This window comes from Prenolepis imparis, unplaced genomic scaffold (genome assembly GCF_030444845.1).
Source record: "Prenolepis imparis isolate NDT839.2.m4 unplaced genomic scaffold, iyPreImpa1.0 SCAF_9, whole genome shotgun sequence".
NCBI classification, from domain to species: domain Eukaryota; kingdom Metazoa; phylum Arthropoda; class Insecta; order Hymenoptera; family Formicidae; genus Prenolepis; species Prenolepis imparis.
The window spans coordinates 4,032,915-4,057,494 of NW_028141167.1; the positions used below are offsets into that span (position 1 = coordinate 4,032,915).

The 24,580-nt window shown below is 36.0% G+C and overlaps 1 protein-coding gene across 3 annotated transcripts in view; it reads right to left on the reverse strand.

Moving 5' to 3' along the window:
• Lilli (AF4/FMR2 family member lilliputian) overlaps nucleotides 1-24,343 on the reverse strand; it is a 197,600-nt gene extending 173,257 nt beyond the window's left edge. Inside the window, exons 1-2 of one of the 3 annotated variants that reach the window (XM_083046192.1) lie at nucleotides 24,097-24,343; nucleotides 13,011-14,194 (exon numbers count right to left, since the gene is read on the reverse strand). In XM_083046192.1, the coding sequence (XP_082902318.1) occupies nucleotides 13,011-13,072 (62 nt within the window). In that variant the 5' untranslated portion in view covers nucleotides 13,073-14,194; nucleotides 24,097-24,343. Of the gene's footprint in view, nucleotides 1-13,010; nucleotides 14,782-15,579; nucleotides 15,928-24,096 lie in introns of those variants that run through there. The other 2 variants (XM_083046193.1, XM_083046194.1) reach the window with 2 other exon arrangements.
• Nucleotides 24,344-24,580: the final 237 nt, after the last annotated feature.

Here is a 24,580-nt window from a genome sequence, read left to right on the forward strand (position 1 = left end):
CGTATAACGCCCTGACACGGTAGATCAAACAACCTCGGTCCGAGAGTGGATAGCTTTCTTAAAGCGACATAAGCGTCGGCATAATTTAAATTTTAAATCATAAATATACAAAGAATTATAAAGAAGACTTCAATGGAGAATAAGAATAAAATTCAAGAAATATTTTTTTCTCGCAATTATATGAAATATCATTTTAATAATTTCATAAACAACTGTCATTAATTTCAATCGTCGGGATATATATATCATATTTCTTAATCAGTAAAAATTAATCTTTTATAAAGAAAATGTCGAGATATAAATATATTTTCTCACATTAAAATTTTTGTAAATTTTCGAAAAAATCATCGAAACCAAACTCCTCGCAGAATCTATTATTAAAATTAATATCACGGATTATGGATATATAATATGGATATATTTAAAGTATAAACATTTTAAATAAACTGTACGGATGAGAATTGTCATGAGAAAATATTTTTCGACGCGATATTTTGGGATGTCAACAGTCCGCGTTATAGGGGCGAGAAATGTATATATAGAGCTTGGTCTATCAGAGAGTTATCAAAGGAATGCATGTATATTAAAAAATTAGTATAGGAAATCGTACGGCCGACAGCCGCGCTTGCCATTCATGTTTCTGAGAAATACCGTCAGTGGAGCGCTGCGTGGCTGTATATTACGCGAGAGAAAAGACTGGTCCTTCCCGGAGAAACCTACTTTCAACGAAGAGCTTCTATCCGTCGTCGACTTCTCCTCGTATCGCGTCTCGTTGCCCAAGCGACTAATCACACCGATAACTTGGTCGCGAAATATCGCCATCTTTACCTTTTGAAACCGCGTCCTCCGCACCTGGCGGTCTATCAACTTTACCGAAAGTTACATTGCGTTTATTTAATCGGAACAAAGAGCAAAATTTCCCCTTCTCGTTACCGATCCCGGAGATGTTTACTTTCTTTATCGCATCGCAATCGGTGAGTTGATGAAATTACAAATCTCTTATTTGTTACTTCATCTGCGCTTATCAAAGCAATTCGCCAAGCGCAACCGACGAATATAATTTTTATTCGTACAATTTATATGTGTATTAATTTATTTATTCGACAAAAAATGTATTTGGAATTTAAAAGGGAATTATTAATTTCTCCTCTTAATATAATTTTAATAGAATCTTAATTTCGGTTGATTTAAAAATAGTAAGTGTAATAAAAGCAGTAGAATATTTGATTGAATTTTTGTTAAGAAAAATTGTTCAGTTTCCAGATGCTCTGCAAAATTTCGTCAGGCATCCTAAGGGGGCCATAAGTATAAACCGAAGTTTATCGAGGTGTGAGATTAAAGTAAATGTGGCATCTTCGCTTGCTTCGCTATCTACCGTGTGTCCCCTTCGACACGGTGCCTGCTTCGAGCCGTGCATGCTATTGTCTCGTGTTAAGAGACGCTCACACTGTGCGCGAGCACGTTTATATATATAAGAGAACGACGAACGGGGCCACGCAAGTATACTCGGACGACGAACCGATCGTAACTTTCACCACCGTCGACGTTGGAACGCGATCGTCCTCGGTTTTAATTCTCGTTAAATCCCGAAATATCTGCGATCGCGACCGGATCGAATCTGGTTTCGAACGAGAGAAACTAATTTCGCATCATATTAGTTATATTAAATAATGTATTATTAAATGCAAAATAACACATTCATGCTTAATTAAATATTAAATGTAATGATGTTTATTTTATAAATGTTAATCATTAAACGACAAATAAATGGAGCGATAATCTATGAATAATGTGCAGTAAATCAGAATTAAACGGCGAAGTAGATTTTCTCTCGAAACTATTAATGATCTCATTAGACATGTTTATCGACAGTGATTATTATCAGCGCTAAATATTATATGCAAACTTTATTGCGAACACCGTGCAATATAATCTGTGAAAACGTAGTTATGAATAGAGGCAACCGCGTGGCGCGATTCACACAGTTGACATTAGTAGCGCGATAATATCAGCTGATTTACATTTAGTAGTGCGTGCGAGGCAGCAGAGCGACTGTCAAACAATCTTACATTTTGCGTAAATATCTGCTTTCGAGTAAACAGCAAAAACGTACCGCGGACAATATACAAAGTAGTTATATGTATATCGCAAACTTTCTGGATAACAAGTCTGCTCCACACTTATATACTCAAGAATTGCATGTACAAAATGCATATACAATATGTATAAAAAAATAAGAAAAAGGAATTATTTAGAAAGTTATTCGAAAAATCTGAGGCATGCTAAAACACATGTTAAAAGCATTATTACGTAAATGTTTCATATTTTGCAGTTATGAGACCTTTTATGACTATGTCACAAGTGAATCTCTCTGTCGCTTTTTTCTGCAATCTTTCGTAAAGTTTATGTAAAAAAATTGTGATATTTTTCTTTCTACAGCAACTTATTTATCTCCGACGCACAGCAAGGGAAAAACAAGTTACGTATTTCTGGCTCTTAATCGTAATATGCACATGTATGCAAAAATGTATAAAATTTGTTATTTTTTACCATATAAACCTTTAAGTACTATGTATGTACATTCTGTACAATCTCACAGAAAATAATCTTATAAAATGATTACAAAAACAACGTTTTGTTTGTAGTATTTTTAACAGTATTTTTGTCTACTCTGACAATTTTTTGTAAAATAATCTTTCGAACGATCGTAACATAATTTTATGGCATAATCGTATAAATAACTTTTCATGGGATAATTTAGACTTTATTTAATTCGTTTTAGTGTAACTCGTGCATTTCTACAAATAACGCTTGTGTGCAAAAATAATTTTGCAATATAATTTACCATTACGTTAAATGTATATGTAAAGACAAACAGCAATGCAAATAAAAGATATTAATAAATAACATTAATTCGTTATATGATTTTATAATTCTTGTCTAATTAGATAGTTTTGTTTACTCTTACTGTACTTAAGTAAATGTTCAAGTTGTTTTCAATTTTTTTTATCTAAAAATTCGGCACACCGGATGTCAATCCGCACGTAGAGGTTATCGAGATATTCCAGGAAACAAGAAACCACTTCATCAACGACTTGAAAATTTATTTCTCGATATAAAAGCAAACAAAATTATAATTTCAAAAAAAAAAAAAAAATAATAAAGCAACAAATCAATCATTCATCTAAATTTATTTGTATCTTTCCTCGCGTTTTTCTACCTATTAAATTTGATAATTGCAATTTCGCTAGTAAAAGTTTTCTTGTAAATGGAACAAAATGCTGGTAAAAGTTTTCTTATAAATAGAACAAAATGCGTACCGTGCGATACTTTCTTGTTAGCGACTAACATACATATTTAAAAGAAGATTAGAAAACTTGTTGCTGCTTTTAAAGTTGGAATATTTTAATTTAACTAGCACGCGTGTGCGCGCTATAACTCTGACGACCGAAAAAGCAAGTCAGTCTAGTATTTCCAGAGATACGCGATATCTTTTTGCCGATTACTAATGCATTAGATTAGAATGTTTGTAGAAAAAAGCGCATCGCGCCTTGGAATTCACACTAAGTGACACATTATCAAAGGGTTTCCCTGTTGTCTCAATTGTGAACGCAACCGAAGACGGCCGCGAGTCCGCGCGTTAGAAATCCGCCGGTGAAAGTGGTGGACTTGCACGGCGGCTCCTCGTGGCACAAGTCTTAACGATCGTTAGAATGTGTCCGATACACGAGAATAAAACGATGCCTTTTATATGCATTAGGCCCTGCGCACAATAGAAAAAATATATAGGAATAAATATTAAATATTAGGAATAAGAATTATTTTAAAATAATAAAATCGGAAAAACTCTGATATAAAAATACAAATTCGGGTATAAAGGACTCTTACTAGTTTATTAGCCCTTACTAGTCCTTTATACTCGAATTTGTATTTTTATATCAGAGTTTTTTCGATTTTATTATTTTAAAATAATTCTTATTCCTAATATTTAATATTTATTCCTAATATTTTCTCTATTGTGCGCAGGGCCTTACATCTCGAAAGCGCGATAGCCGTCGAATTATATACAAACGAGAACTTCCGGGAGGAAACATTGAAATTCGCGCAAGTCTCTTCGCGAATTCGACTGCGAGTTCGTTATAAAATGTAAAACAACAGCTGCCACGGACACGTTCGACTTCCTAAATCGCCCGCTAATTTTGACGAGAGGCGGAGGTGAACGGATTTACGGTTTCGCGTATTCTAATACTTTCAACCATCACGGATTTAAAGCAATAAGCTCTATCGAAATTTCGAAATACATATATTTCGCAGTTTGATGTAATAAAATCCGTATTTATCCGACGTAAAAGCAATGAGTAAATGCAATGATCCGTAATCTCGCATCGCGGTGCGTTTATGTTTAATTATCTTACGGAGCTATCGTGAACTGAGGGCGTGTAAACAAACGCATTTCTTCGAGAAAGCACATTAAACAACTTTCGATCGAATAGCGCGATCTTCATTTAATTTTTAACACGCGTCTTATTTGCAATAATGCACAATAAATTAGAGCACTATAATAATTTTTATCGCGCATATTTGCATTTACATTGCGAACGACGTTTGCGTTTATATATAAGAAATTTTCAAGAACTTTATTCTAAGAGAAATCAAACTCTATATTAATTTAAAAATTTATAAACAAAAGAAATCGCGGGATATTGTATAGAAATAATGCAAATGACGAGAACCGTGCTTAAACAGATGCAAATTGTATAATTAATTGCCAATGTATGTATATTTCCCGCGGTGCGTTTACGTGCGATTTCTTCGCCGAAGATACTTCGACTCCGTAGAAAGATCAATCAATCAGCTGTGTGTGCCATCTGCATAATTAGCATACCGTCTATGAAGAAATCAATCGCGTGCGGCTAATAGCAAGCAAGACTGACAGTCTCAGTTAGAATTTCTCATTGCTACGTAAAGGGACTATTATTTGCAACATATTTCGCTGGGAAATTCGCATAATTCATGGAATAACGTCGGGAGAGAATAATACGCTCGTAATCAATACATTGTGCTTATTTGTCATACAGTTAATGCATCATTACAAACGTTCGAGTTATTGTTCGTAAACTGTCCAAGACAGACTGCACCCGTTCTCAGATTATATATTTTCCCGTAAACTGTTGTCCTAATCAGCTTTGCAAAATCAATCACACGTATTAATAAGTTTTGCGAAATGCGCATCGCATGGTTGGAAATAATTATTCCTTGTTTCAAATAATGAAAAATAAAATACCGATTTTTAATTTCTCGAAGTCTCGTTATCGAAAAATAAATGTCATATTACAATATTCGATAATGAAAGAAAATGAAGCAATTATTTTGCGTTATGTGTATGTGTATATAAATTGATATGTTTGTATATGTGTGCAAATTATATAATTACATATAATTATATAATTGTATACGCTTGAAGCAATAATTAATATCTATATTTTAACAAGGATAATAAACATATATAAATTTTGAAAAAAAACCTTCAAAAAAATTTTTCTTTATATTAATTTCAAGATATGGTTTACTATAATACATGCGATCGATTGTCGCGAGTTGAAGATCGTGTGATCCATGCCACTTCAACAGCTTCAGCTAATTGTAATTTCTTTTCTAAAAGAATATTACTGTATACAATCTCGTTTCTCCAGCGTACTTTAAAGGAATCGGCAAATAGCTGGCGAAAGCGCCTCACGACCTTTCTCTTCAACTACAAATTATCGATGACGCACGAATACCTCGCTTTATTCAATCATTGTCAATTCGAGGAGCATATAGACTGGACGACGTTATTTCCTTCCGTGTTTAGCATTGCGTAGAAATTATATAAATCGAAATTGAAAGTCGATTAAGACCAAACAGCGATATTTTATATCTCAACGTAAGAATTACGAGCTTTCCTTTTAATATAATATAAAAGTCAATCCTTAATTTCAATAAACTTTCTACAAAAAACTTGAACCAATTTACACAATTCATAAAATATAAAAAACATTTCTCTTCTCATTCGTAAGAAGAAAATGAAATTGTTAATTAAGTATCCTTTCAGATTTTTTCTCAAGAAAACCTCGTTATCAGAATTGGAATGGAAAACTTGTTATTAGGATCGGGGTGGAAATAACAGATAATAGGATATAGAAATTACGCTCATTTTTATACGAAATTATGCAAGAATACCTTTTTTTCGGTTTATACATAGGAACGCTAATTATCGGTCGAAAAAATTCTTCGGGTCAAGAGGACCGGATTCGTGGTTCAAATCGTACTTTCAATTTAGTTTCACCAACGAAGAATTGAATAATTTTTTATTCGCATCTGATCGTAGTCAGAAATTTAATTAACCAGTTGGAGAACAGCTTGGAAATAATTTACGTATTTAAAAGAATTCTCGATCCAATTTACCTGTAATCAAACACACTAACAAACCAAATGTATGTATGTGTTTTCTTGAAACAATTTACGACGAATCAACGCGCACCTATATCGTTGTTACCGCGGACCTCAGATAAGATTATGCACACAAGTCCTTCTTTTTCTTTCCGCTCGTACATATTTATCAGTCGAGGTCGCGCATTTGGTTACCCTGAACACTTTTAACGAAGATTGCCTTGATTAATTCGTCGTATCGAAGAAAAAGAAACAAAAAAACAACAGAAAAATGGACGAAATATTTTTGTACTCAAATAAATGCACGCACCGCAGATATAATATATGCAATTTATTAATATTAATCAATTTAGGCAACTAGAAAACGAAAAAAGAACCGAATTTAAGTAATCGTTGAAGAAATATATTTGACGAGAAAATATTTCGCAAAAGATATTTAAAATACGCTCATAAAACACGTTACTATATTCCACGAGGCATTGGTTTGAGAAACATTGTTCTCAAATTGAACGTGAGAACAGACAAAGAAGTTATGGAACGATATCTGGTATAATCGTCACGTATGGGGAAAATAACTTGAAGCGTAGCCGCTCGCTCGGGGGTTAAAGTTTCGAAGCTATGCTCGAAGCGTGACGATGCGTGCGCTCGATAAGCTCGCTCCAAACTCCTAACCTGACCCAAGTCATTCGCGGCAGGAAAAATTTCTTTTTCTCATGTCGCGCCCGTTTTGTGTGCGTTCGTGTCGGGGCCAACTCGATCACTTTTGCTCCGGTCTCCGCCACCCACTGATAGCGAGTGAAAATGTCAAAACGAACTCGAGAGAGCAGTAAACTCGCCCTGGCATCACGCGATAATAAAATGAAATCAAAACGCATTCCCCCGTAATAACTTTTAAGCCACGTTCCGCACGCGGGATATATATATATATATATATATTTTATTTTCGGATATAATATTTTTCGGATAATAATATAATATTTTAGATCCGAGCGAAAAGTTATTGCGCGCAGTTATAATCCCAGATTATCAAATTCACGATCAAAATTACATTTTGTTATTACCATAACATACTATATTATTTTATATAGTATAGGATATCTCTTCATATACATATATATACAATCGATTCGATACAAATAAAATTATATATTAAAATAATTTTCTATCGAATTTTTTAGAGATAATTATATTATTATTATTGTTGTTGTTGGTTCAAGTTTTAGAAGGAACGATAATCAACTTTCCTCTGCAACTACCGAGACGAAAAAATATAGCATGTCCATTTACGCGAGATGCTTTATAGCAGAAAAATTTTTTAAGTCAAGACTCACGAAGTTCGGCTAAAACTGTCACATAATTGACAATGCGGAGATACGAGGAGAGATTAGAGGGAGGAAAATAGGTCAACGTACTAACGGCGCTGCAGAATGTCGGAACCCTGTGGCTACGATAATGAGAAAAGAAACACGGCGCCATCGTCTCCTCCCATCGTTCTCCTGCGCGAACGGTCCTTTTCCACCGTTTTCCCCCCTTTTCGTGCTTCACGCTTGACTCACGCCTGGTATTACACGCGTAAAGTATAAAATAGCATAACTGGTTTCTATATTTTTAATTTAGAGATGAATTTATCGCGTATAAAGTTCCAAAAAAGTCACACAACGTATGTGTTTCGTATAAATGTTTGAGGTAAAAAAATAAAATATCTATTTTATTTATATTTTTCTAGAGCTTCACAGAATTAATGAGTTAAATTTAAAAAAAAAATAGAATATAATACCTATATCCTAGTTTTGAGTTTTTCTGAATTGATGTATTATGTGTGTAAAATTTTAAAACAAAAAAAAACCGCAACGTGTGTTTTCCATAAATAAACTGTAAACTCGGGGCATGATTTGAAGAAAGGGAGGGTCTTATAGAAAGAGCGCAGCTGAAAAAGCAGACTTTGTGTTTCTTCGCGGCGGTATAATCTTACATGCACTATCGTGGATGTCTCGAGAGAAGTGCATAAAAAGCTCACTCAAATTGTACGTCTCTTAATTTCGTCGAATGTAGTAAAAACAATGTATCATACGCGACGAAGGAACCGTGTGATTTACGCGCGTGTGCGTCGAGACAGGGAGCCGCGGAGCGTAATTTCCTCAAAACACCACCGTACGATTATCCACCCTTTAATTTCGTTCAATTACCTTATATCCTCGCAATTTGCCGCGAATGTGCGAATCGATATTAGTATACACCTACAGCCATTGCGCGAAAGAGAGAGAGAAAGCGAGTCCGTAGGTAGTAAATAGAGAAAGTGCGCCGCAAGGATCCCCGTCCTCTTGGCGCCCTACGGCTGTGCACGATAATGAGAATAGAAGGGCGGCGCCGGAACATACTCTCTTTCTCCCTCTTTCTTTCTCTTTCTTTTTCTCTTTTTTATTTTATTCGTCGTGCTCGCAGTCTCTCTTTCTACCTTTTCCTCCTTTCCCCTTTATCTATTTATCTATCTATTATCTATCTATCTACTGTCGCGCACGCTCGATATATTCCTCACGCATGAAACCGTCTGAACAAACACGAACGCGAAAGCTCGTTAGCCGAGTGAGAGAATGCACTCGGCGCGACCGACGAGGATTTAATTTCATCGACCGCCATTACGAGATTGCGCGCATAAAAAAAAGCCATCCGCAAGAGATCGGTCAAGTTGAAAGACTTAATCTCGCGAGATATGCAGTATGAATTTACTGAAGAGTAAGTATGCTCAATTCAACAACATACGATACTTAACATATTTTGAAAGTTGATTGAAATTTTCTTTCTCTATAAATTAATATAATTAATATTTGCTGCATTTTGGCAAATTATTGATTCAAAAATATATACGAGTAAATAACAAAGTCTTATGCTTCATCTAATCTTAGATAAATTTAAATAATCTTCAATTGTAATTAAAATTTTAACTTCAAGTTATAGTTGCAAAAATAATGCTTGAAAAATTGCAAAAAAATATATCGTTTAATGAAATTTAAATGCAAAAAGAATTTATATTAAAAGAATTGATAAAATAGTGGATTAAAATAATTAATTAAATCAGAAAGATTAGATGCAAATATATATGACTATTAAAAGAAGATATATATGTATTGTAAGGAATTCAATAAACTTTTGGAATTATTTTTATATAATCATATAATTGAACGAATTAACGGTTTATTGTGCATTGCAAAAAAAGGATAGATCTACACAGAGTTCGACTCGAAACGATGATCGCACGGTGGTGAAAGGAATTCCACGCCTGATTCTTATTGACAGACGCGTCACTCAAAACGGTTCTTTCTACGGAATCGGGAATAAAACTCGTCTCGTTATTGAGTTATTATTGTCATCGTCCGGAGATTCGTTCAAGCCAACTTTCTCTTCGTTCCGCCGCGACGATTTGAGGATTCAACACAGACGTGAAATTATCAGCGCGCTTCTTGCTCTAGCTTATCTAACATCGGGAAAGTGACCTCCCACTGTGTTGGTTAAAAGTTATATTTATATTTATTTCCACGAAATCCTATTCTCCACGAAAGGTATATTTGATACAGCAAAAGTTTCATTAATATTAATCCGAATTAAATTAATTCGAAAATTAAATGGACTGCACATATTTATATACATATACGTATATGATAGTATTTTTTTCTTTCATTTTTTCTTTCATAAATAATAATAATAATATAATAATATAATAATTTAATAAATATTTTATATTAAGTATTATTAAACTGCTATAAAATTGAATTAGATGAATGTTTTTTCGAATAACATTAAAAATACAAATATATAAGTGATAGGCCTTTAAGAGCCGAACGCGGATGTTGATGCGTATTCTAACGAAATTTAATTTTTCGCTGGAATTAAATTAATTGTGCACAGGGCACGAATTTTTACTACTTGGTATACTGCCAAGTCTTTTCTTGTATGGATGTGCACAATTAATTTAATTCCAGCGAAAAATTAAATTTCGTTAGAATACGCATCAACATCCGCGTTCGGCTCTTAAAGGCCTATCACTTATATATTTGTATTTTAATACGGAAGAGCCTTAATAATAATTCTTAACATTAAAAATGCTTGTCCCCTCTTAATTTCGAACCGATTACTTACATACGAATGCCAACCGTGTATCTATATGATCAACAAGAAGTATACGCTAACTATGGTTGAAAATGAGCCAATCATGGCGATATCTCGAGGCGAATATTTCGAGCAGGAAAGTGTGCAAACGGTAAAATTATTATTCCACCAGCTGTGCGGTCGTTAATTACGTTTACATTGAATATAAGTCAACGCGTATAAGCCTCCATGTTATTTTGCGAAATTCGAGGACAGCCGTGACGGCGTTACGTGAGTATTGTTCCAAGTGCTGGCTGATACTGCGTTCACGTCGTCGCGAATATCACGTCGTTAACAACGGAGTTGACGTGCGAAATGTGCGTACTTATATATACGAGCGCAACAGTCGACGATATCGCATTCATCACGCGCTTTAAGAGACGATTCATCGAGTCACGAAATATTTTACACTTTACTTACACAAAGCATTAGATTTGTCTAAGTAAAGTGTAAAATATTTCGCGACTCGATGAATATGTATATATACGTAAATGTATTTAAGAGGGAACCCCGCTAATCTTTCTTTTCTCACCACTCGAATTGAATTTCTTATTATCTCATTTAAATTTTTTATTTCTCCTTATGTCTTATCAATAATTTTCTAAACCATTGAAATTAATTAATTAATAATAATTACATAGAATTAATTTATTTTCTAAAGTTTTCTTCAAAGTATAAAGATTGTAAGCCACGTCTTTTTTTCAGTTAACGGCGACATTTATAAGAGATAAATTAAAGTCGCGTGCATGTTCGACCGATATATCGAGGCTGTATACATAAGTCGCACACGTGCGAGAGATGCGTGCGTAAACCAGACACAAGTCGGATATCGATGCACACACACACACATGCAACTGCCCTTCATTGGCTGTTTTGCATTTAACAGGGCCGCGCCAAGGACAATGGTGGTGCAAATGCACCAACATAACGCGATGTCGTGTATCGCGCCGATCAAGGTCGCCGTTTTTACGAATCGAAATGCACGCCAAAATATTGAACGAGACGAGATGTAAATAACAAATATTAAAAACTGTGTTTCGCCATTGGGCTACCGGATTTAAACTTAGTAACTTTAATTATGACATAACTCCCCAAGCACGTTTATCTCTCAAATAATACGACAAAATAAAAAAAAAAAAAAGAAATACTTTTTCGACGCTTCAAGCTATTCGTAATGTAAAGAGTTATAACTCGTTTAATTTGTGATTTGACTCTGGCGTTGATAATTATGATTGACCTTGATTGATAAGGTTATCATCGATCTGTCGATATCGCGGACTGTATATAATCATAATTTGCGCAATGGCGCATATATTGATAAAGAGAAATAATGTGATTATTTCGAATATGTTAAAATTTAAGTAGTCGTTCCTCTTCAAGTGTAAGGAATGATATTTCGCGGTGCACTCTCGTTTAGTGTTAAATGTGGCCATCCAGTTCTAGATTTTAACGAGACAAACGCTGTACACACTTCGCGTAAACAAGAGCAATGCATTAGATAGCCGCACATTTAGCACTAAATGTGTGGTGAGAATGCTGGCCAGAGTATGTTAACTCTCAACTGTATAGTGGGAACTATATGCTTTTCACTTTGCGGCCGCAAGAAGCGGCTTTCCCTCTCTAAAGCTTTGTGTCCACGATACTAGAAATCGGTCCGAGTTCTCGGACCGAGACGTTTGTAGCCAATTAATTTGCAGCTTTTACGGAAAAGCGGCAATTTTATTTTATTAGCTTAACCCCTTCAATACTTCTCATTTTAAATAAAAAAGAATGAAATTCATTCTTTCGTGGTAGTTTGAAAAATATGCAAAAGCAGATTCAAAATCTTTCGGGTATACACATATCAATACACATACAATTATATCATTTTTAATATATATTATCGATTAACATTTTAAACACGGTAATGGTACACATTATTTATACATATTATTTTGTGGTTTCTCAATCTCAATATTCATCTCAATATCAATATCAATCTCAATATTAGAAAAATGTGTAAAAAACAATGTAACCAAAATTTATATATTATAAATTACTATAGTATCATTTAATTACTATCTAGTATAAAACATTTATATTCAAATATACATAATTTATATATAAAAATTTATTTTACATTGCAAACAATCTTACACACAAATTTCATTATATTGTAAAATTTTCTCAAAAGATATTTTAAAGAATGTATATATATCAGTTTTTTTAATTTAATTTTTATTTTGCGATAATAAATTAACTTTAAACAATTAACTTTATTGGAAAAATCCAAAATTTCTTGACAATAAAATCAGTATCGACATTTTGTCGATTTGTTGAAACAAAAAATCTATTATTTCTTCTTCGATTTATAGAAATCTATTTAGTGAAATCAACGGTACCATTTAGCCGAGCTTAAAATGCTCGAGTCGATCACTGGAAATGAGAATTGTACTCACCTCGATAAGGTGCCCTTGAGCAAAGGATTCCTGTCGTCATAATACCCGCCGGACGAAGGCATCTTCAAGTAATCCAAACAACGGGCATGTGGCACTGGTCACTAACACTACGGCACTGCATCACTGCATCAGTTGTTCGTGTGATCTGATCCACTGGGTTAGTTCTCCATTCACCACCGATAATACACTGCCGGTAGTCGCGATGACGGTTTATCTCGGCGGTTGTTACGCGCGCGATGCATCGTCCTTCCGGCGACAATGACAGCGGCAACTACGACGATGGGAACGATTACGGTGGGAACGACGAGAGAACAAAGTACCGCGCATATCGCGCCGCGACTTATTCACGAAGAAAAAAAAAAAAACACTGCGTCCTGCGACTTCCTCGACACCGAGATCGGAATTAGTCTCGAAGAATGCAGGAGGACACTCGCGTCAAGATAACGTCCGTTGTCTTATCTTTCGACTTCCTCCTCTTCTTCGTATCGAGTTCTGCTCTTCTCGTCTTATCGTCGTAATAACAACGTCGCGATGGTTTCCTTCGATTCTTTCATAAATCTTCGTCTACGGTGTCTCTTCGCTCCTCTTCGTCAATAGTTGAGCAATGTCAAACACTTTTTTCGCGAGTTAATAGCCGATTAATCGTACTTCACTGTCCTTTGATAGGCGAAGAATTTGTCGTATGTCAGACTGACAACTCGCGCGAACAAATAAATCAAATTCAGTCAAAATATCCGCGACTTCGCGTTCCGATTTCACTCGGTGCCAGTCACAAACACTGTCAGAAGGAAACGATCGTCGGAATAACGACTGTTACAGCGAAATTCCACTACTAACACTACAAGACACTTTCCGTGGATAGCGCGGGTCCGTACCACACCGTAAACAAACTCACCGCGAAGGACATACACTGAAACACGATAGCGATAACTTGATCGCGGTTCCCCGTCCGAAGTTCGAGCGACCAGACGATATTAGCCACCAGTTGACTGATCGACTGCGCCACACGCGTGCGCGAACGGCACGGTGTATTCCCCTCCTCTCTCTCTCCCGTCTTCTCGCTGTCTCTTTCTCTCTCCCGCCGTCTTATGATCACCAGATGTGGCGTCGCGACGACGACGTCGTTTCGTCAACTCGTTCGGGAATACCTTCGGCTTATCCCTCCTGGCTGTCCTTCTTCACACCTGCGGGCAGAATAATATAGGTTCTCAGATCCGGATCGCTACTGTTGTCTCGCGGGATTCACGCACGTGTACGCACACGCACCATCTGGTTGCGAAGCTGCAACTGGCCGCGTCAACACGTGCAGCCACCGCTACCAAACATGGCCGTCTGTCAATCCCCTTCCCCCCTGTTGCTGCCGTAGCAGAAGACACGAAGCCGTTGATTCGTCGCGACTTGTCGCGAGATTTACACTTCGTTTATCGTTATCGATGTCGCGAACGGTGATGCTGTAGATTCGCCGATCGATCGCGCGAAATCTGTTACGATTCAACGCCGCCGAAATCGCGCGCGATACGCTTTAATCGGCCGAGTGAAAGTGCGCCGAGCGCAGCTGACAGTCGCTCGGCCGATCTCGCGTCTCAGTTTCCCCTCTTCTCAACCTTTTCGTCTTTCGTCCCTCTCTTTCTCTCTGTCTCCGTTCCTGCCTTCGCCACTCAATCTTGCTCTTCTCGCTCTTTTTCTTTCTCTCTCTTTCTCACTAACCAGTCCGCACGCGAAGGCTGTCGTTGACGTAAACAAACGGAATATTCCCGCTGGAGCATCGCGCGAAAGTAAAGGTTTATTTAACGAAATAATTTTTTTTTTTGTAACGATTCACACGATCTCGACAATAATTAAGCCTAATTCACATGTTTACGTCATTCAAAATGTACTTGTATCCCAATTAAAATTAAGTGAGAAATCAAAAGTGTGTGTTTAGCAATGGTTCTCTTTCTATTTTTTTTTCTCCATGTCATATAAACGTACTAATTAAAAAGTAGATTATGAGAATTGATGTAATTAAATTGTTCAGAACCAACGACATACAGATCAAGCATTTTCCCCGCGGAGATAAAACCGGAAATTGGCAGTTTGATTGAGATTGAGAGAGATAATTTCATTGTCTCAAGTCAGTCTCAGTGTATCTTTGTCAGTCATACGTCGTCATGGAATAACAAGATATCTCTCTCTGCGTTGTCAATGATCGCTTCAAGGACAATATACAAGATGTGATTTCGAATTAGATAGAGCATACTCAAATTTCAAATACAATTATTTCATTTTAGTTGTGGTATCGTATCTAACGTTATGATTAATCATATCAATAAATATCCCAGCGTGATTAAGCACTATCAACTAATACATTGTGTATAATTAATTTTTACACATATATACATGTATACGATACAATTTGACAACGAATAAACATTTCTTATAAACGTTAGCTTACGAGATAGAGTGAAAAGGAAAATATTGAAACAGATAAATCCTTGCTATTGCATATTATCAACTAGACACCATATTAGAATCGCATTATTATGATATAACTGTGCTGTTACAGCACAATGTTCACACAGATTCTTACCTTATTCAACATTCCTTGACGAACGCAATCTCTTTTTTCAAAACAGTCTTTTTGTCTCTATGAAAGGTTTCGCGATCTTCTTCCGCCAATAACTTGAAGTATGCCGTAACGCGAGACAGACGCTCTAGCGTTCCCTTCCCCCCAATCTTCAGCAAACGTACAACGGACGATATTCGGAAGCCGACGATGTAGTCGGAGAGAGAAGGGAGAGGAGAGGCACGCGCTTCCGAATACACGACGAAGATGCTACGCGTGTCGCCGTAGAGCGGAACGGCACCAGGTGAAGTGGTCGTTTATTTATAAACCGCCGCGAAAGCAGAGAGAAAAGAACGCCCGCTTGATTCGTGTCTCTCGCTTCGTAAACTGCGAGCTCGCTGCGCGCCAGCTATCACGTGACTGCGAATCCGATCGTGTGATTGGTTACATTCAATCGTTGCAAGATGTTGCGCCGCCGAGCGGAGCTGAGCCGAGCCGAGCCGAACCGAGCCGAACCGAGTCGAGCCGAGGCGAGCCGAACCGAGCCGAGCCGGGGGCGCGTCAAATTATCAATACACATTTGTACTATTTTGAGAGGAAATATTTATCATTATCATTAACATTCTCTCTTTGAAAAGTATTTTTGAAAACCTATTTCAAATTTATTTCATTCACATTCGGATGTTTTATTCTATCTCTATTGGCTACACCTTTTTTTTGCACGCGATTAAAACACTGGAGAGAAAATCATATTTGTAATGTTTTGTAATTATTAATACGATAACGTGGAGAGAAAATAAAAAAGACTCTTATTTTCAATATAAAATCTCAATATTAGAAGGTCCAATAAAAGTCAGACTGTAAATGTTGGTGTGTAAATATTTATGGCAATATAAATGATTGCTTTGATAACGATCGACAAACATGAAATGAGTGTGTTTAGCCTGCTAATGTTTCTTTAATTTAGTTTGTCATTAAGAAGAATCCACAAAACAAATCGAAATGTTTGCAGTCATTATCTGTTTTTTATTGTAGCTGATATTCTGTCGAAAAATAAAATAATAAATATATATTTTTCACTTTTTAATTATATATCGTGATTATTAAAAGACTAGAATAAAAATTAGAAACAATTTCCAAAAGCCATGCGGTTATCTTTTCGAGAAAAAGGAGAAGATACATGTCCCTTAAAAATAAGATCCAATCATACTCTTAAATCTTAAGATGATTCTAAAAATAGCAGTATAAATAAAGTAGCTGAAAAAAATTTGCTTCATTAAATTTAAATCTGTTTAAATTATCAAGAAATAAAAAATTTATTAAGAATTTTTTCTCTGAAAATCATTTTTAAAAAACAAAGGTTTGAGAGATTAAAGACAAGAATATCGTAAAAAAGTAAATACTGCAAAAGAGGCTTAAAAAGACTTACATTCTAGAATTAACGCAAATTAGTCGCTATTTTTATCTACAGGAATTACTGTTTCACCAGCAAGCCGAGCTCGACTGGTGTCATTCCTGTGAATTCCGATAAAGCGTTAAGCATGTGAGGCTACTTGTTTATCTTAATGTCCGTGTGATAAGAAAAAGTGCGTAAACAAGAAGCGCGACGCGATAATCTCGACGTAAATCGGCGCGATTAACAATCGCATGCGGGACACGTTTCAAGTTTGCCAAGAAATTGCCAGTTGGCAATATAGTAGCATATTATCAAAGTTTCCAAGTATCTGAAATGTCTGAAAATCCAAGTGGTGATATACTTTTCCCAAAAAATTTAAATGAATTAATGATTTAATGATTTAATTAGGTAAGATATTTTTGTTAAATACACGTTTTCATAGGTATTTAAATTTATGTACAAGTTGAATATTGTAGGAAAGTTTATATAAAGTTTATATAAAATATATATGTATAAGGCTATTAGTCACTTAAAGAGATAGTATAATATAGTTTTGTCTATTATAGGCTTTAGAGGTAGTAATAAGAAACTAGAAGGAGGTGTGGATGGATGAGTGTGGTTAAGATAAAGTTATGTAAACCAAGTTCCTTTCCTAGCGATAAGCTGAAATAAACGAATTATATATACGATATATACTTTTCCCAAAAATTCCAGATATTCTCATTCTCTAAGTTTTCTAGAAGAACAATCCCTCATTAATCATACAACATTGTTGAGGCTGCGTACATGAAAATTGGTGTTCCTTTATAACTTAATTCCCGAGAGAAATGTTTAACAGCTACACAGATGACGGTATTCTTTTCGCTATAGATTCTTTGAGCAATTTAGAATCGATTTTTTTAAACGTCGAAGCATACGTTGCAAAAATAAGATGACAAAATATTCTTCAGTTAACTTCGAGCTGACTTTACCAAAAATTTTAATTTAAAGTTTAATTTTACAAAAATATATTTATATATAAAAAATGCCAAGAACGGGAAAGGTACATTAGCGGATGATATGATTTATGACGGTGTCCTTGGAAACAGTTGAAGGCTAACTTGTTACCAAATTGATCGAAGAAACTGTAAGGTCAATGATTTCGCATTTGTAGAAAAGAACGGAAGAGTTCCACGTTTCTATTTAAGTAAATAAGCGCGCGCGGCGACTCACAATCGCACGGAATTAAAAGGATAACGAAGGTCGTGTTATGATTCGAATCCCAGGAATCTCTCCCGTTACGACATTCCATGTTATAAATCCTAATTATTCCTTTCTCCCAGTTTTTCCACAACCGCCTTCACATCTCTATGCACTTTCACCACGTGCGCCTTTTTGTTTTGCCTGCATGCTCGAAAATTATCGTTCTCGCGATATTAAGAATCTCCCGATCGATATGAATAATTTTTTATATCTTATATCTATTTATATGGAATCTATTTTTGGAGATTTTCCAAAGATTTTTTATTTTTAAAAAACACACCCCCTTTGCAACGCGAGAAAAAAAACGAAGACTGACCACAAAGAAGCAATTAACGTCACACCGAGGATAAGAGTTTAAAGAGATTATGATTAAAAGAAAATTTCACAAAAAATTTTGTGAGAATCCAAGTTTTCTTCAATCTTTTCGCAACTAAATACTTTAATAAAAAAAAAAAAAAAAAAAGAGGGCGAATATATTAGCGTCGTGTGAAAACAGTGAAATGCAAAAAAAACGATGCCAATTTCAGACTAAATCCCAATAATTAGTAACTTTCGAGTGGCCGATACGCTTTGAAGGAAATGATTCGGAATCGCATCGATTAAATCAAATGGATAGTGTCTTGAACGAAAGGTGCACAATTTTACGGCTCGAAAAAGGAAAAAAAGAAGAGAAAAAGAGAGAAATTCCAAAAGCGGGGCATTCTCGAAATGAGCGCGGCCGGGCTGAAAGTTACGCCGCAATAATCGCGCGCAGAGAAATACATACATACATATACGTGGCAGATCGAAACACGAGCGAGAGATATCCCTTTATACGAACCGGTTGATACACACACATCGTCGTTCTCACCAAAGTCGAAAGTATTCGGCGTTACAAACGACCTACTCGTCGAGTCGCTATTTTCGCGAGTTGTTAAACGGCACCGATCAGCCGCTTCATTCTCTGCCGCTCGGATAAGCGCGATTCAATACGATGCAAATGTATTGATGCATCTTAAACGCGACACGATTCAAGCGAGCTGTCCCGATCGGGTACTTTACCCTATTTTCTACGGCAGCATCGCTATTATTTTCGCCGACTATAAAATAGCACCTTGCGCTTTTGCGTAACAATACGTCAACGTGAAAGAAGTGCTTCTCTGTACGCGGCGAGACCCCGTTTTCGTAATTTTTCGAAAAGGAAAGCATAAGCCATATTTCTATAAGAGTGCACGTAATTTAATTTAATAATTAAGTAATCCATTATTTATATATATATATATATAAGTAATTTATAATTTATTATTTAATAATCACTATTAAATAATTAAGAAAGTTATTAATTAAATTAATTAAAGAAATTAAGTGGCAGCGAGTTAAATGGCAAAGAGGATCCTGAATATCAAGATATTAAAGACTTAACGAAAATAAAAAACAGAAAAATAATAAGAATATATTTTTTATTCAAGACTTAAAAATCATTTGTCATTTTACTTTTTGTTCTTTCAAAAGTTTCACACAAACATCTATTTTATTTATACTTCTAGATTTTAGTTTTTGGATTTATATTTAAATATAAACCCGTTAAATTTTTCAATTTCACTATCCCTTGAAAAAAATACTCGTACTATGTACGTGTAAATTTGTGTGTTGCACTTCCATGATGCAAGCATCGTTATTTCTTAGTACCGAACAACCGAAATTGAATTTCATAGTTGATGGACGATTTGTGGTCATGTTTTACATATCCTGTCCCATATGTCAGAGTCCTTCACTTAATGAACAAACGAAAATTGACCGAGGGTAAGAAGAAAGAATCGAGCGCGACGTTAAATGCACGTTGGAAAATTGGTACCGTAAGCGCTCCACTTCTCTCTTTCTTTCTCTCTCTCGTTCCCTCTCTCCTAAAAGAAAACCGCTCCGGAATTTGCACCTCGGAATGCAAGACGACGAGACTCGACTTGTTAGCACGCAACTTGTCCACCTAACCGATTTCCCCACTAAATTAAAACAAGCTGATTTTCCTTCAATACTAGTTAGATTTAATATAATGTCTGTATATGTGTATGCATTAGAAAAATTTAATAATTATAACTCCCGAATCTTTGATGTAATAATATTTCTCTATAGTTGGGGTATAATTTAATAATTATAAGTAATTAAAATAATTAACACTTTTCAATTTAATAATATGTCTGTATTATTAATAATTTAATAATTGAAATGCATATGTTTCACCTTAATGCGTGTGAGCTGTAAATACGATGTTAATTTAATCAAATTTTGTCTACTTTGTCATTTTCAACCATGTTCTGTAATAATTGTCATATTCATAAAAATTATTCATAAAAATTCATAAAACTTAATTCATAAAAATGATTAATTATAACATTACGGAAATAATAGAATGTACAAATTTTGATCAAATGTGTTCTTTTTCTATGAGTCCTTTCGTTGCAGAAGAATCGAAGAAAATGTCATAGCTGTTCCTGCATCGCCTCGAATTTGCTTAGGTAAGAGACAATGCATCGGGATTGAAATCCTTCGACCGGAAAGGGTTAATCTCCGGGGGATACTCGAACCGAGGTGAGTTTTCTGCTTCGAGTTACGGAAAGAGAAAGACTCGACTCGACTCGATGTCGACACGACGTCGCCATCGTAATCTTGTCCATACTATTTCCTCTACAAGCAGTTTCGCACCTCTCGCTCGCTCTTCTCATCGACCGATACTTCACACGTGAACGCACGCGTTCCGGCCTCACGAACGTAATTACATCCGCAAAGTATCGTCGACACGACAAATATTTTGTTATTTCAATATACCTACGTCATTAGGTCAATAGAACTTTCATCATTCAAGCTGTGCAATAATATAGGAAGATATTGTACAAGCAAGATTTAAATCAGCAAGTCATTTTGATAATAAAAGAATTACTTTCTTAACATTAAATTTTTTATTTTATTTATTTGTCAATTATAGAATTTATTTTAGAAAGAATAAAAAAAATCTAATACAAAATTGGTAGGGTTTATTTCGTTCAGAGATCTTGCTAAAATAATAAGTGTTTTTACTACATTTATTGTATTATCTTTTCTTCCCCTATCCTAACCAAAGGAATTCTATATTGGAACTTTTTAATGTTTAAAGTATTCAATTATTTGCATAGGTAATCGTATGTAAACGAAAAAAATTCTTAGTGTTACAGAAGAATTTCCTCTTTAAATATATGCGTAGAAAACTTTTGTACATTCATTTATTCTAAAGCAGTACATTAGAAATTCATAAAAATTTGAACAATTTTTAAATAAGTAACATATGCAATGATAATAGCATGCTGTTTGTATAAGTAAATAATCGGAAATATTCAAAATTTAATATTTATGAAATGAGGGGAGACTAAAAAAACGAAAAAAAACATGTTTCAATGACATCAATTCCTGGTAGTATTTAAAAATTCAGAGTACAAGCAAATCGCGCAGACTTTTTCTAACTTCAGCGAGTAAAGAACAAATATTTATAAATTATATTTTTTAAACGCGCATTTGTATTTTAAAAGTGTGCGTAGCTATATAGGAACAACATGACATCATCTTCGTTGTCTCGAGAGAAATCTTCTTTGATTGAAAAAAATTGTCAATCTTTTTCTCAACAAAGACGTCGAGAAAGCAATAGATTTCGAATTATAAGAAACTAAAAAGATGAAAAGTTTTTCGAGAAATAAATTCTAAATGTACAAATAATAAAATCTTATTCCTCATATAATTTTGCGAAAACAGACTTTGAGATAGTTTTAATTAATTACAAAGATATTTAATTAAGATATTTCTTTTTTTGAAAATGTCAAATTCCTGACAAGCGACGATTTTACAGAACAGCTGTTTTTTTTGCGAATTAAAAACGCGACGTTTTAGCACGATCGGAATTCGTCGCGGCGATTCGAAATGGAGCGAGAGAAACTGCGCGAGAGGAGTATCTGCTACGCTTCTTTTTTTTTTTTTTTTTTCTCGCGGCGGCTACTCGATTCGGCGAGTCGGAATTATCGAGCGGTATCGGGGCGCCGGTCGTTCCGTCAATACTATGTAGATGAGAACTGTCGTCGCTAATAAGCAGCCGACGACAAGCGGCAGCCGCGAACGGGATTTCCAAGTCTTTCGCGTGTCCCGAGCGAAACGTGTCTCCGTTTCGCATTGACGGGCATGCGGGCCGCGCTCCGTTTTCTCGCCGCGAGCTGCGAGACTGCGAGAATAAAGCGCTATTACGAAAAAGACACGCCTATTATGGAAGATATGAAGAAGACAAAGAAGCGAGAGAGAGAGGGGCCTGATATCTTGATTCTTTAACCGCGACTTGCAGAATGCAATTATTATCGAACAGATGCGCGTTGCAATTATATGTATTTAATACTAATCTCTCTCTCTATTATTTCCATATTAATGCGCATAAATAAGAGCTACGTATCTAAATCGATTTATTTATATCACCTGCTGTTATATACAAGCTGTAAATACAAAGCTCGGAGAATTAAAGGCTTAACATTCACTAAATAAATATTTTTCAAAGGATATCGTGTTTATTCCATTCTACATCATGTATATCCGTGATGAGAGAGAGAGAGAGAGAGAGAGAGAGAGAGAGAGAGAGAGAGAGAGAGAGAGAATATCCAAGAAATATATTAAATATTTAAGATATATTTATTTGTATAAATCAAAGACATGAATTTTCGCTATTATATACTGTGCCGTAACAAATAGCTAAATCGCCATAAAACATTATCATAATCTCCGGTAATTTTCACAGAAATATATTCAGACCGTTTCAAGTAATAAACTTCGCTAAATCGCGGAGCCGGAAATAATTCAGCGAACCAACGTTTGAGCGAGTATTATCCTGTCCAAGAGTGACATCCACGCATTCCCGCCAATTCCCAACGACAATGACACATATATGTATATGTATATTCGCATATAGATTCCAACACGCGCGCCATGACACGAGCATTTTCGCGATGTGGAGGATTCTCGGTAATTCTTGGTTGCGTCGGAAACGCCGCGCCGTCTAGAAAGTAACGCTCCACATCGACGACCTTGTTCCTAGGATCGACATGCGGCGTCGATCGGCCTCGACTCGGCGCAGCGTATCCGCGACGATCGGCCACTTTCGGATTTCCGTGATAATCGCAGCATATGACAATAGAACGACGAAACGTCTTTCTCTTCTCTCTCTCGATAACGTATAGAGAGACTCTCGAGAAGAGATCGAAACCAGCGATAAGCTCCGAAATTTCCGAACACGAGGCCGAAAATAATTCCCGAAAGTACACACGAAAGTAACCTCTAATATGCGAAAATAACCTTCATGTTTATTCACGACGATCCTGCTCGCGCGATCTTAAAACTGTGACAAGGTCATTCGTCCGCGAAAACGCAAAAAAATCCGATCCTTATGCTTGTTCGCGACAACGGAAGCGATTTCGCAACGAAAACGTATATTCGCGATATATTATGAGCCGTTATAACCTATTTTCAGACGAAGCAAAATTTTACGACGCTCCGAAAATTAATTCGCGAGAATTAAACCTAACCTAATTCTGAACGTTGAACTTACGTTTGTGTTAATTTCATTTTAATTTTTTACAACTCAGGCAAAACTATGACATCGTTAATCGCCCTCGAGCGAACCAAGCTTGTTTTAAGTCAGAAACTTCAATGTTTATTCATGTTAGTATAGTGATACGATAATAATGACACGATAAGTACATATGAAAGAGAAAGAGAGAGAACTTTACTATAATATTGACACAGATAAATATAGGAGGCCACATTTTTTTGCGTGCTAGTGGCACCGAAATTCGAACTCGGCAACTTCACAGCGACTCGCGCCAGACACAATATAATATGTATATACATATATATGAAACAAATACCGTTTCTTTCCGCTGGGCTCTCCACTCCTCGATACCGCTACATCGATCGATGACAATTGACATTGATATTGCACGTGGGGCGACAAGTACGTGTGTATGTGTTCGTTATGACGCACAATATCGATGCGTATGTACGCGCACACTCTGCCAGGCGTACGTGCGTACGCAACTGCGTCACGTGTGTATAGGTGTTTGTGCGCATAAGCGAGGACGCGTAAAACAACACAGTAGAGCAACGCGTGTACGGTCGCGGATGGACTGATCGTGGGGGTCGAGCCACAGGTGTCATCTGACAGCGGTGATGCGTCCCCTCCCTGCTGCTACGTCACGACTGCTCCCTTCTTCGGCGTCATCCCCCCACCACTACTCGGCGCGGCGAACACAGATACTATCGAGACTATCGTACGTCGAAACGTTTGACGCTCTTCACATCGTGCGTACGTGTGCGCGTGCGTGTATGTAAATTAAGCTATAGAATGGTCAT